This window comes from Megalops cyprinoides, chromosome 13 (genome assembly GCF_013368585.1).
Source record: "Megalops cyprinoides isolate fMegCyp1 chromosome 13, fMegCyp1.pri, whole genome shotgun sequence".
In the NCBI taxonomy this organism is placed as follows: Eukaryota; Metazoa; Chordata; class Actinopteri; order Elopiformes; family Megalopidae; genus Megalops; species Megalops cyprinoides.
Genome location: NC_050595.1, coordinates 24,456,073 through 24,470,441, shown reverse-complemented (window position 1 = coordinate 24,470,441; position 14,369 = coordinate 24,456,073). Strand labels below are relative to the sequence as shown.

General features: G+C 47.6%; 1 protein-coding gene across 2 annotated transcripts in view; it reads left to right on the top strand.

Moving 5' to 3' along the window:
• Positions 1–14,230, top strand: part of pde8a (phosphodiesterase 8A) — a 52,301-nt gene extending 38,071 nt beyond the window's left edge. For both annotated transcript variants that reach the window (XM_036543551.1, XM_036543550.1), the window contains exons 4-22: positions 114–170; positions 414–468; positions 1,727–1,815; positions 2,300–2,378; positions 2,826–2,966; positions 3,895–3,983; positions 4,094–4,145; positions 4,235–4,277; positions 4,721–4,798; positions 5,080–5,150; positions 5,771–5,935; positions 7,991–8,039; positions 8,803–8,938; positions 9,713–9,911; positions 10,590–10,807; positions 11,237–11,369; positions 12,503–12,667; positions 13,039–13,168; positions 13,477–14,230. In XM_036543551.1, coding sequence (XP_036399444.1) covers positions 114–170; positions 414–468; positions 1,727–1,815; positions 2,300–2,378; positions 2,826–2,966; positions 3,895–3,983; positions 4,094–4,145; positions 4,235–4,277; positions 4,721–4,798; positions 5,080–5,150; positions 5,771–5,935; positions 7,991–8,039; positions 8,803–8,938; positions 9,713–9,911; positions 10,590–10,807; positions 11,237–11,369; positions 12,503–12,667; positions 13,039–13,168; positions 13,477–13,583 — 2,056 coding nt within the window. In that variant the 3' untranslated portion in view covers positions 13,584–14,230. The remainder of the gene's footprint in view (positions 1–113; positions 171–413; positions 469–1,726; positions 1,816–2,299; positions 2,379–2,825; positions 2,967–3,894; positions 3,984–4,093; positions 4,146–4,234; positions 4,278–4,720; positions 4,799–5,079; positions 5,151–5,770; positions 5,936–7,990; positions 8,040–8,802; positions 8,939–9,712; positions 9,912–10,589; positions 10,808–11,236; positions 11,370–12,502; positions 12,668–13,038; positions 13,169–13,476) is intronic.
• The last annotated feature ends 139 nt before the right edge of the window (positions 14,231–14,369 follow it).

The window sequence follows — 14,369 nt, the reverse complement described above, 5'->3', positions numbered from 1 at the left end:
CTGGGAATCTGCCTCGGAGCATCGGACCATGAGTAACTGAAGCAACATTGATTTGATGCCACAGTTCTTTCCACCGCCGAATACACTAAATGGCTCCTTCTGTTTACATTTAGGTCAATTAGAGCAGTGAACTCTTCGGAAAACACTGTGATGGTCGCCGTGGTGAAAAGGTACGGGCCGTGACAGTGGCTGTTGTTGTTGTTATTGTTGTTGTTGTCGTTGTCGCCTCGCCTCGCCGTGTCCTGTGTTACTATGGTTGTGTACGGCATCGCATGTAAATGCCGGTACTGTACTGTGAGCTTTGAACTGACATTTTTAAAGGAACAGCGTGGTAAAACAAATATATAAATAATGCGCCACTTGTGACGGGAATGATTGTGACAATGTACACGATCTATGCTGTGCTTTTAAAGGCCAGACCGGGAGGAAGGGTCGGTGATGCCTCTGATCTCCGCTGGATTCAACCGGGTAAGAGAGAGAGGGAGGGAGGGGCAGAGGGGTAGTGAGAGAGAGAGGGAAAGAGAGAGAGGCAGAGGGGGAGGGAAGGGGAAGAGAGAGAGAGAGAGAGAGAGGGGACAGAGAAAGAGAAAGATGGAGAGACAGGAGAAGGGAGAGAGAAGGGAGGGGAAAGGGGGACAGAGAAAGAGAAAGATGGAGAGACAGGAGAAGGGAGAGAGAAGGGAAGGAAAGATGGATAGAAAGAAGGAGGGAGAGAGAAGGGAGGAGAAAGGGGGACAGAGACAGTGACAGGGATGAGGAAGAACCAAGAGAGGGAGGGATGGAGACAGAGAGGAGGGGTGGGTAGGTAGAAAAGACACAGGAAAGGTAGACTGAGAGGGGGGGGGAAGAAGGGTGGAGGAGCAGAGGAGGACAGAGAGGGAGCGGGTGCTCCAGCTGAGTCCCATGTGTGCAGCGCGCCATGGCCTTCAGCGGCCACCACATGGGCGCACGTGGGCCGAGTGTCAGAAGTGCTGAGGGAGGCTGTTTTCACCACCAGCTGCTGTCCACAAACCAGACGCCGGAGAGCGGGAGAGCAGAAACACAAACGACAACAAGATGTGCGATTGTTTGCTCCGTGTCGTGAGACGGCCCGTGGAAATAACCCAAGGAACCGCGGTTATTTTCTTGTTTAAAATTAGATTCTGTTTCAGTGTTTTGAAGACAAATACACCAGTGCTTTTTTATTGGAGACAAGGCTGTTATCTGGGTTGGATGGCTACAAATGCATTTTTTCCTCCTCTTTTTTTGCTGCTGACCAGAACATATTTCAGTGTTTTGTGTGCTTTTACACAGTGGGAATGAAACTTGCACTGTTTAGAGCCCTTCTGTTTCTCTCTTGTTTACTGAACTGAACTGCTGTCATAAACCATTTCAGTATTATTAACAGCAGAGTTACAGTACTAGTCTGTGATGCAATCCCTTGTTCAGTTTTGACGGTGTCCTCTTAGGAAATCAAATCTCATGTCACATATCTCCCACTCCCCTCCACCATAAACAGATATTTAATATCATGATCTCGAGAGACGAGAATAATTACAGGAAGAAAACACTGGGCGTTAGTGTATGATACCATCGTGTTGAGTTTTTTTTTTTTTTTTTTTATGGACTAATACCATTCATGGAATGAGAGATGAAATTGCATCCTACATGATCAACAACACTTTACCAACACTGACCAATGCCATCTCTGTCTGTCTTTCTCTCTCTCTCTCTCTCTCTCCATCAGAGATATTTTGAAAATGCCAACATGATGGCCTGCTACAATGAGCTTCTCCTGCTGGAGCATGGAGAAGTGCGGGCGCAGTTCAAACTGAGGTAACCAAGTGCGGGAGGCAGGGGGGCGGGGCGGGCTGTTCATCATTAAAGCACACCTTTCCTACTGTGAGCAGAGAAAAGCCAGCACACCAGAGAACTTACACAAACACATCACTAATCCTTTAAAGTTTCTCATTTACCCAGCCTTACCTTTTGACTCCTCCTTTAGAGAATACCTGTTGCTGTTCCAGGCTTCTCCGTGTCATTCCTTGGCTCCTCGGCCGCGTCTGTTAATTCAAGACACCTGTTGCAAAGCACTAGTTTACCCTTACCGCTTATGCTCTGTTGTGCTTTACCCCACATGCCGTAAATAAGGAATTAGCTGAGCTTAAAGCTGACAGGAGGAAATGCCATATAAATAATGGGGTGTGCGTTTCTTACAGTCAGCTCAGATCTAACTCGTGTTGGTTGTGTTTTGCCATTTTAAATTCAATTGGCTTTCTTTCCAGTTGTTTTTGTCTTTTTTTTTTTCCTAAACTCCCAGAGCATGCAATGCTATTTTCACTGCACTGGAACAAAGTCAAGAGGCCATCGAGATCACAAGTGAAGATCAAGTGATTCAGGTTTGTTGTCAGAGGCTTCTTGCTCTTATGTAGATTGAGTTTTTGATGACACCAAAAGACGTATTGTTTGAGTATTCCTGAAGTGTCCCATTATTGTCCTGTTCAACAAGACGAGCCCTGTCTGAGAGAGTCTCATGCATTGTTTCTCTCCTCTCATTGGGTGATAAGGTTTTTTTTTCTCCCCCGTTTGAACATGGATTGAAGTCTTGTGACCGATGGTATCAATGATAATATCTGTGTTCTCTTCCAGTGAAAAGATCCTTTTGTTTTGCTAGCATCACAGCACTGAACAAGTTATTTTTATCAGGATTTCCCACCCCAAGATAAAAAGAACATTTGTGTTTTGCCATAAAAGCCTGTAACAAGTGATCGAATGGGAGTAAGGATGTCAGCCATGATGTATTGTTTTTCCATGGCAGTGTCAGATAAATCCTTGTGTCTTTACAGTATGTGAACCCTGCCTACGAGTACACCATGGGATACCAGCGAGGCGAGCTGATCGGGAAGGAGATCATCGAAGTGCCTAAGAGTGAGAGGAATAAGCCGGATCTACTCGAAACCATAAACTCCTGCATTCGGAAAGGAAAGGTGAGCATCCCGCCCTTGCGCCTGTCCCAAACCAGGGGATCCGAAAAATGTTCTCATGCCCTGCCGTGACAGTGCCACGTCAGTCACCAGAAACAATATGAAACACAAACAAACCATTGTTTCCTGTGTTCCCCCCTTCTGGAAAAAAGCATTACCTACTAGGGTCCTTTAAGAAGGACTATGATTCTAGTCTATGATTCACCAACTCAAGTTTCTGCTGTGTTATGGGTGGTAGTGGCCAAGGCTTAGCTCTGCGGCGCTTTCAGCGCGCGGTAGTGCTTCTGTTACATAGTAACTCGCACTGTGGCTGGCTCTCTCTGCCGCCGCTCCTGCTTTGTCTGTTGCCTGTGCCTGGTGGGACCTATAGAGGAGAGCCGGCTGAATGTGAATGAATCGGCCGCTGAGAGGTAAAAGGGACCCGCCGGCGAAGCCCCGGTGGGCAGAGAGTGCCCGCAGCTTTGCCGCGCACCACGGCTAGACGGTCCAGCGGAGAGGCCTCCTTTTTCAAGTGCGCGGATCTGTTGGGACTGGCCGCACAGCGTGCGACCACTTCAGAGAACGCGAAGGTCATTTACAGACAGGAACAGTGGGGAAGGTCCTTTTGAACCCAAGAGAACCGGACCAGGAGTTTCAGACATGAAAAGGCTCGGCTCAACACACTTTTCACAATAAAGCCACCACTGTTCTTTGATATTTTCCATGGTCGCAGCCCGCACTGGAGTACCCAGACATTGTGCCATTTATATTTTGCTTTTATTTCCGAAACGTTTGCATTTTATCGAAAACCTGACGTGCAGCGGTTTTGCGGCCCAAATGGTAACGCCAGCACACTGGAATTACAACAGGGGTGTTCTTCATCCAGTTATCTTAAGTGTTAAGAATGTAGAGAATTTTCCATCATCTCCTAATTTTCACATTCTAATTCCAGGAATGGCAGGGGATTTATTATGCCAAAAAGAAGAATGGAGATAGTGTCCAGCAAAATGTGAAGATCACACCTGTGACTGGACAAGGAGGGTGAGCAGCACTCCAATAGCAGGGCTGTGTATAAGCACTGTGACATCTGGGTATTCTGTTGTGCCATATCTGAGTTCAATGAAAGTCTCTCTGTCCTTTTTATTTTTCAGAAAAATCAGACACTATGTGTCTATTAACAGGCCTTTAAACGATAATAATAAGGTAAGAGGATATTTTGGTGTGGCACGGGAGTTGAATTGATGGCGTTTGCTCAAACGTGACAAGTCCTTTTGTTTTATTTCCCACCCTAGTCTGACAAGTCCAGCGATCGCGTTCAAGCAGAATCTCAAACAGGTATGAGATCACCTGAAACGCTAATTCCTGTGGATGTGACCATTGGAACACCCATGACTGTTTGCATCTGACTATGGTCTTGGTTCTGTGCTGGGTTCATTTGGACTACAGGGGGGGAATGACATTTATCATGAGTGTGATATGATAATATAGTGAGGTATGGATGAAAATATTTGAATGTTCCAAGCCTGGGAAAGGCAATTCAGAGGGCCAGACACCTGCAGGTGTTATAGTGATGTTTCCAGTAACACCTGGGACACCAGGTGAGTTGCCTTCCCATCCAAATGAAAAGAGTTCAATTAATCAACTAATAATTGAGTCAGAATGAGAACCAGCAGGCACGGCTGCCCTCTGAGCCTGGCATTGCCCAATGCTGCTGTAACTGAGAGCGCAGACTGCGCTAACAGACCTGTAGTCGGTTACATGTTCTTCTCTGTCCCCAGACATGCAGTCGTCCAAACATAAAGACAGAAGGAAAGGCTCTCTGGATGTCAGATCAACCACTTCCCGAGGGAGTGATGGTGAGTGGGGGCCTCAGTGGGGACAGCTGTGGGAAATGTCATTCTGCTACACCTTGCCTCTGCTAAACTAACACCAAACATGCTGACTTAAATGTCATGTGTATTTATGCCCACAACACCTTCCGTCGTCAAAGGCAAAGTTGCTAGTGCTGAGGGTGGACGTATTGTTGTGACTTTTTCCTTAATGGTACATTGGGACGTCCTTGTCCCCCTCTGCTGCGACAGGTACAATTGATATAACTTTGGCATAAAATGGATTTGATTTGTTTGCCTCATTGCAGGCAGTTCCCAGAGAAGGCACTCCTCAATGGCCAGGATCCACTCCATGACCATTGAAGCTCCTATAACCAAGGTGAGTCTGTCCCGAACTTTGCTTAGTCTCTTCAGACAGAAGCCTCTACACTGCTGATCTCCCCTCGGTCCCTACAGACTGCAGGCCCTACAGAGCTGATACCACCAAAGCTTATCCCCCATTAGTCCCTACAGAATGCAGTCTCTGTAGAGCTTATCTCTGTAGACCTGATCTCAGTTTAGTCCCTACATAACGCAGTCTCCACAGAGCTGATCTCCCCCTATTCTACACAATGCAGTCTTGTCACAGCTGATATTTAAGATAAGGTAAGATATGACTTTATTGATCCCCAAGGAAATTATTGTACCAGCAATTGAGGTGATCTCCCCTCAATCTCTACATACCTCTGTCTCCACAAAGCTGATCTCTAAAGAGCTGATCTCCCATACTCTACACAATGCAGTCTCAACAGAGCTGATATGTTGACATGACTTTCCACAGAACTGATTTCCCCTCTTTCCTGATTGAATCTCTTCAGTTCTAATATCTCCAGCACTGATCTCCCCAGAGCTGACTTCCCCTCAGTCCCTTCATACTGTAGTCACTGATCTCCCCCCCCAGCTCCTACAGGCTTTGATCTCAGCACACACCTGACCTCCTGCGTATCCCTGCCCACCCAGGTGATAAACATCATCAATGCCGCTCAGGAGAGCAGCCCGATGCCCGTGGCGGAGGCCCTGGACCGCGTGCTGGAGATCCTGCGTACCACAGAGCTCTACTCCCCCCAGCTCGGGACCAAAGAGGAGGACCCCCACACCAACGACCTGGTCGGGGGGCTGATGACCGTAAGTCCCGCCCCCCGTTGGTTTATGGCAGTGGTGCTTTGGGGAGGGGGGTCTCAGAACCTGGGAGCCAAACATGGGAAAAACCCCACAGTAACATTTTCCCATTTATGTTCTCACAGCACTTTTTTTTTTTTTGGAGGGGGGGTGGAAATGAGTTGTGCATAGAGCATGACCCCCAGGAGAATAGGCAGTGTGACCACACTATTTATGGAATCTTTTAACCCTTCGATGTCATGGTAACCAGCACTGTTTTTTTTTCGTTGTAAGGAAAAGTGTTCTTTCTCTGTCCATTATGGCCTGGGGGGTTGTCAAGGGATTTGAGGCTGGTACATAATGTTCCTGAGGTGGTGCCTCTATTAATCGATTAATTAGCCTGATGGCGTTGAAGTGATTTTGCTCGGCAAATCTTGAAAAATGGCTTAGGAGGACGATAAACAGACAGTTAACCTCTTTTCTTCTTGAATCGATCCCCTTCCAAAAAAGTGCTGAAAAAAATGCTGGCCTGCTGCACTACACCACTAAGCCCAGGTGAAATCTTGTCATTCCTTGAAAGTGTGTTCCTGATTTAATTAAATGGTTCTCAGAAATGTAATTGCAGTATGATTGGAACATCACAGGCGTCATTTAATTATTCATGAATTACAGCGGATGGCACTCTGCCAGCACCAGCGTCTTATTCCCTGTATGAATAGAACTCTGTTTGGCCCGAGACCTCTGAACGGCCAGACCTGCTGTCTTTCATGTTGTGGGAAAGCATCTCTCTGGCCGTTCCTGTCCCAACCAGAGTGTGAGGGGTTCACGTTCAACACCACCCTGTTTTTTTTTCTTTCTTTCTTTTTTTTTTTCCTCCCAATTGGGCCGCACTGTCCCCTTGTGCCGTCGCTCACGAACGTCTAGAAAAATATCTTGGCTCACGGCCCCCCCTGCCAACCCCCCCCCCCCCCCCCCCCACCCCCCGCAGTCGACCTGTGCGCTGTTTCCATGCTGACCGCGGCACAGGCGCGAGGTGTTGTGAGGACTGCAGCCGGGCCTGGTGGAGCGGTGGGAGTGCCAAGTTGGCAGTCTTGGCCGCAGCCCCAGAGGAAGTGTTAGATTGTCCTTTGTACTCCTGCAGGCCGGAGAGGAAGAGCTGGCCGCTCCGCACCACAACAGACTTTCAGATGAACCTTTTCCTCTGAATTCCAGTAGCCTGGAAACATCCTGTTCTTAGGTGGACCAGATGAAATCAGCATGACTTTACACATAGGGGCTGGAGGCACTGAGGCGATCCGACACTAATGAAACAGGAATGATGTTTCGCTTCTGTACCTTCGTGAAATAGATTTCCTAGGTGTGTAATGTTTCAGTTGTAGAGTTTTTTTCACGGACTGGCGGTCTTATATTAGCATTCTGAAGAATCGCTGAAGTAATACTTTAATAGTTTGCGTAGTTTTCAACAGATATACGTGCGCTCCTGTTCAAAGCAAAGCCGCTGTCTCCGTCGGATGTTCAGAACCCCAGAGTAGGGTCTTAAAATAGCCTGCATCCAGAAGCTGCTGTGCCGTTTAGACAATGGGCGGGTCAAAGATGACCCCAGTTCTACTTCCTTTCTCACTCCACAAGTAAACACTTGCTGGGGCAAGCGCATGGGCTGGATGAGTGGGCGCAGCCGCCTGCCTCCCGTGCCGGACGGGCTCCGTGATCCATCTGCAGTCTGGGAGCTCGGCCCACATCACGCGTGCATTTTTCATGCACTCTACCGTACAGCACGCGCCCTTGCATAATTCACCATTCGAACAAGCACCCCGACACGGAAACATGGAACTGCCCTGAATCTTACGAAACATTACACGGCCAACAAATCTACAACTGGGAATGATTCAAGAGCAGAGTGCTTAATGCGCTGCCAGAACCCCTTATATGTGCTAAGTGCCAGTCTGTTTGTTAAAATGTTTTTTTTTTTTTTTTTTTTCTCCACAGTCGTATCACTGTTAACTTTTCTGCCAGTAGTTGGAACTCGCACAAAAATAGCTCGCATGCGATGTTAAACCTTGATTCATGTTTCCCCTTCTGTAGGATGGCTTGCGGAGATTATCAGGGAACGAATACATCTTCGCGACAAAACGTAAGAACCTGGAAAGAAAGGCCCTTTTCCTCATTTTCCACTTAAAGGAAACCAGGCGAGCACATCACAGCTGGGAATGATGTATGCTGGAATGGCTGGTGTGACCCATGATCTGTGTACCGCACCCTGGCAACCTTTAAGCAATCACTCATCTCTGAAGCCTTCAAAAGCCAGATACAGCAATCACCATGTACCAAGTAACACTGTTGTGAAGTCTACTCTCCAGAACGGTTAGCCTGAACAAAACACATCCAGATGCAGAAGCCATTGAGGGAAATTTTACGGTTTTGAATCCAGGAAAAATATTTATTGAATCATACACAAACATTTGTAATCTTAGCAGAAGATGCAAAGACCCCAGGGCCTGTCCCAGGACGCCACTAAATTACTGTGAGAGAAAGAGGATCTGGCAAATATCAGTGATTTTAAAACAATACCAGGAGAGAACCATTACATTACAGACATTACAACTGTATTTTGAAATTAATCGATTTATGAGATCATAAGAATGTATTAATCATATTTTTTCCCACACACGAAATTTCATACGATCAGGAATTCATTACATTTTGAGTTATCTGAAATCAAGTGACAGTAGTGCACATAAAATGATGCAGAATGAAGGCAAAGGCCAGCTGAGTGGATTTGAGTATCCTTTCAGACTTGAGCCGAGCTCAGCGTGTCTGTCATTGCTGCGGTTTTGCCTGGTGTGGTGCGCTCCTTCAGAGACTCTCTCCCTCTCTCGTTTGTCTGCACGCCTCAGAGCTTCACCATATTCCCAGCCATCTGATCACCCCGCTCTCGCTCAACGACATCCCCCCAAGGGTGGCGCAGACCATGGAGAACGAGGACTCCTGGGACTTCGACATCTTCAACCTGGAGGCTGCCACCATGAAGCGGTGAGGGCGGGGGCGCAAAGCTGTCCACAAGCTCCCCTCCCACTCCCCCCACCCCCCACCCCCCCCCACACACACACACACACACCCCCCCAGAGGAATCCGCTCCCAGCGCTTAGTAACACCTCGCGGTTAACGATGATGGCGGCGGACCCTTAGGTTTGCCTCGCCGGTGACAGCCGCCGGCACACGTAACGAGCGAGCGCACTCCGGGGCCGCCGTGTTTCGCTGGAGAGACCCGCGGCGTGGCTGAAGCACAGGCGTTCTCCGCACTCTCCAATGTAGTGTTTGCATTTGATACTGATACGTTACATTGCACACGTCGCCCGCAGTGGCTGCCCCAGCGTGAGTGTACACATAATGGGTAACAAGTGTCAATCGGCGAAGGATTGCTTTTGACCCTGTTTCGAGTTTTGATTTTGAAGGGTTTTTGGAGTTGCAATTTTATTGGTGCTCGATTCAAAGTAGCCTGGAAAGTAGCGGAGTACATTTCAACAGCACCCATCCAAAATGGGCTGCGATGATAGAGCTGCAAGGCAACTGATATCTAGAGGTTACAAAGCTGTTGGCAGTGTGGAGCAGTGCTGGGCTCAAGTACGTTCTTTGAAAGGTTTAAAACCTCTGCTCAAAGTTGGAAACTACATCTTTCTTTTCAGGTGTACTGGAATGCAGCTTGTTAGTAGCCTGTTATGAATTGTTAGCATACCATTTGAAATCAGTACAGAAAAAGCTGACGTCATGATGTAATGAATAATCGTGCTGTTTAATCCATTCCAGGCCCCTGGTGTATTTGGGCCTGAAGGTTTTTTCACGCTTTGGGGTGTGCGAGTTCCTCAACTGCCCCGAAGCCGTGCTGAGGTCGTGGCTACAGGTGATCGAGGCCAATTACCACGCGAGCAACTCCTACCACAACTCCAGCCACGCCGCCGACGTGCTGCACGCCACGGCCTACTTCCTCTGCAAGGAGAGGGTAAAGGTGAGCCTGGCGCCGGCGCCCGTGGGATTCCCGCGGAGGGAGATGCCATTATTCAACGTCATTCCCCTTTTTATGTTCCCATTTTCGCGTGGTTGTTTCCTGACCGTAGGGTTCACCTGTGCCCCTTTCTTCTGTGGTCTGGATTTAATGAAGGCCGTGGCATTTGCGTTAAAGCGAAGCTGCCAAGGCATAATTTTCCCTCCTCTTCCAGAACGATCTGGCTTCAATTGGGCTCTACAGAGTAGTGGAGTTACTTACACTAATGCAACAGGAAGAGATTATCATGCCTGGGAAAGATTCCTTTGCATAATATTAATTGCTATTTTTGTGTTTCCTCACAAAAAATGTTTGGCATATATCGTATATATTTACACGTACATGATGATTCATTTATTATTTGATTATTGCTTTGCCTGTTTAAAAGCCACTGGTAGACAAGCAAACTGTGGATCTTATCTTGGACACCATGGTGAGTCTAGCAATTGTGGCCTTGTAGATACCTGTAGTCAATGGTCTTAACGGTAAAGTACCGGGAGTACGTAGGAAGTGGCAACAGATGTGAGAAAATGACACATTCTTGAGTATCGGCTTATATTTTCCCAGTAACATGATGACAAGCGTGCAAAAAAACCCAGCAAACACGTCCGGACCGCAGTGCTTGTCCCTTCTCATTCACAGCAAAGCCTGGACCCCATCGACGAGGTGGCCGCCCTGATCGCCGCCACGGTGCACGACGTCGACCACCCGGGCCGCACCAACTCCTTTCTGTGCAACGCGGGCAGCGAGCTGGCCATCCTCTACAACGACACCGCCGTGCTGGAGAGCCACCACGCCGCCCTGGCCTTCCAGCTCACCACCCGCGACGACAAGTGCAACATCTTCAAGAACATGGAGAGGTGAGCGCCCCGCCCCGGACCGACCCACGGCCCTGGGGGGCAGGGGGGAGCCAGGGAGAGAGAAGGGGGGCAGGGGACAGACGCATTCTTATTCTTTTAGGATAATGTTTTGCTGCCAGTTTATTTTCTATAAATTTGTACTGCTACTGTTTTCACAATTATTCGTGCCATTTTTGTTCCATTTGACAATAAAATTCTTGCAGCAGATCATTACAAGTAGTGACTGACTGTAATGGGATTTTAAAGGGAAATTAGACTTCTGTCACACTTCTTTCATACTGCACCCTGACTGTGACAGTAAGATTTGTTTGCATTTAAGAGGACATACCCAACCAAAAACTCTTAGGTGTGTGGGGGGCGGCGGGTTATTATACTTCATTTATTTGTTTATTTTATTTCAATTACTTAAATCCCCCTCTTCTTGACCAGGAATGAGTATCGCACCCTCCGTCAAGCCATCATTGACATGGTCCTGGCCACAGAGATGACTAAGCATTTTGAACACGTCAACAAGTTTGTGAACAGCATCAACAAGCCCCTGGCTGCTCTGGAGGAGAACGGGGTGAGATGGTCAAAAGGAGTAACGTAATGTCCACTCAAAGATAAAAGCTTTTGAATTATGACAGATGTTCTATATCATGCCAAGATCATTGGTTTGCATTCCTTCCCTGCTCTGCGCTTCCTAATTCAGGAGGTTGTGATTGGTAACAGGAGGTTCAGCTGCTGTCTGCACTGCTATGCTAACTATGGATGTGCTGCTTTAGACCAGGGCCCTCCAAGAATGTTCACATCGAGCCAGCAAATCGGAACACTTGCAGCTCCAAGGAAGCAAGAGACTTTCAATGTGAACTCTCAGTGTTCACCACACAGAACCACACAGATCTCAATGTCTGTTCTGTATATAGACTATCTGTGATGTTTTGGTGTTATACTCATGTGAGGTTCTAAGTATTCCAGCATTTTTTTTCTACTCTGTTGTTTCTGGTTGATAAAATTTCATCAGGAGGACTGCATCAGAATGAATGTGCAGTATGCATAGGACTCAAAATGCTAGCCCACTGCCTTCTTGAAGGTGCAGCCAAATGCGCTAATGTGGTGCTGTTTTAAAGGAGGAACTCCTGGTTGAACGCCGCACTGGCCTATGCTGCCGTGGGCACGAGCTGCTTTGTGGGGCGAGAATGTTACAGGCTCTTACCAGCTTTCTCAGCCAGGTGTGGAATGCACCGCAGGGCCATTTTAAGGGATCCTGAAGCTTTTTAAAGAAGAAAATGAAGGGAAAGCTGCCCTCTGAGCAGCGCCCACCTCAGTTTCTCTGCTCGGAAACTGGTGATTTGCAAAAAGACAACTACTTTTTTCCACATTACCTCTTGTTCCCAGTTGAAGATTTGACTTTCTCTCATTGTTAACAGTCATATTTTTTTCAATCTGCTACATGGGATCTTAATACTCATTCCTCCCCACATTTTTGACTGTCTCTCCTTGTTCTAACTTGGATTCATTTAACATGAAATTACTATCTATTTGTTTACTCTTGAGAAACAGCAGCTTTAGTGGTATCCTGCGTGTATTGTTCCAGCAAACATGTGTACAGCTCTTTCTCATTTTGATGATATGTTTGTGAAGTTTAGACAAAAAATACTGGCGGCCATTCCAAATTTGTCTGTTCTTGTGCTTATTGGCTTTCTCTGTTCCTAGGGCAACGGGGATGAGGAAGCTGCCAAAAGCATTTTGACCTCACCGGAGAATCGAATTCTTGTCAAACGCATGCTGATCAAGTGCGCCGACATCTCCAACCCTTGCAGACCACTGGAGCTGTGCATCGAGTGGGCGGGTCGCATTTCAGAAGAATATTTTGCACAGGTAATCGGACCTCCAGTCAGCCAAACACCCTAAAGAGATGAGAATGCAGCGGCTAATAAAGACCATTATGCTGAAACATCTGAACTGTGTGTTTTGCTATCGATAATGAGAACATGACTGATTCATTTTGAACTGGAGCTGATAAACAAGGGGATGAGCTGCTCATTGCAGTAATGGCACACTCTCTCTCTCTCTCTCTCTCTCTTAAATGCAAATTCAAACAAGCTTTATTGGCATGGCCACACAGATTTACAGTATTGCCAAAGCAAACAAGCAAACAAAATGACAAAATCCGTCTCTTCCCCTCTCTCTCTCTCTCTCTCTCTCTCTCTCTGTGTCTCTCTCTCTCTCTCTCTCTCTCGATTGTTCAGACCGACGAGGAGAAGAGACAGGGCCTGCCCGTGGTGATGCCTGTCTTCGACAGGAACACCTGTAGCATTCCCAAGTCCCAGATTTCCTTTATTGACTACTTCATCACGGATATGTTCGATGCCTGGGACGGTAAGTGGCCGCATGACTTCTTCAGTGTGTGCAGCATTAATTGCATGACCTTTCTGACCATTTTTAGAAATGAGATGAGAACTCAAAAATAATCACTTGGACTCTCTGGATTAATAGTTTTGTAATAAGTTCCCTTGCCATGGAATCTGAACTAGGACTCCAAAAGCATACGTGCACTTAGTGTATGTATGTACTTACATGAAGATCCACAGAGCAGGCGTGACCCATCAAGTGATGCAGGAAGTGCAGTATCCTGCTGTATTGATGAAGTTTTTGAACAGTTTTTTCCTTCTTCTCCTTTCCTCCAGCATTCGCGGACCTGCCAAACCTCATGCAGCATCTGGACAACAACTTTAAGTATTGGAAGGGGCTGGACGAGCGCAAGTTGCACAGCTTGAGGCCACCCCCGGAGTAGCTGTCCCTCTCCGCGGGGGGAGGGGAAGGGTCCTCCCTTGCCCAGCATCGTTGCGTCCACGCGCGCGGAGTGGCCTTCCTCAACCTCACTCCGGAGTGTCTCCCTGTCATGGCTGCCAGCACGGCAGCAAACCCAGCCCTGTGGACTCAAAAACAACCTCCTGCTTCTGTTACACAAACCCAGAAAGAGAGAGAGAGAGCGAGAGAGAGACAGACAGACAGACAGACAGAAGCAGACCGCCACAACTACGCAAGACACCCGGCTTCATAAACGAACAAACAAAAGGACCGACCGGCATATGACTAAAAGGCTTCCTGTTTCCTGTGACAGTGGCACGGGTCAGCTGCCACCATGGCACACGGGCCAGACTCTTACTTGACGATGCGTCAAACGGAAACGCGTCCCGCCTCCTCTGGCGGCAGAGGACTCCGCTGTCCTTTTGAGACTGACAGGCCATGACGAAGCACGGGAGAGGGACTGGATTTTGAGGCTCGGTTTTTTGTTTTTTTTGTCTCGCTCAGCCCCGCTGAGACACCTCTTCCTCCTGGAACGGACGCGCAGAGATGTCGTCCGAAGCGGAAAGCCACCAGGCCTCGTCCGACAGGATTATTTTCTCACTTGTTCGAAAGTAACACTACAGAACTACACTCCACCTTCATTTATTCTTCTCTGTATTTTTTCTGTTTGTTTGGTTTGTTTCTTTTTCCTCAAAAAAAAACACATCTACTAATCCTTGGCTTTGAGAGGATTTGTAGTTGCATTTGGCAACCCTGAGAACAGGGGTGG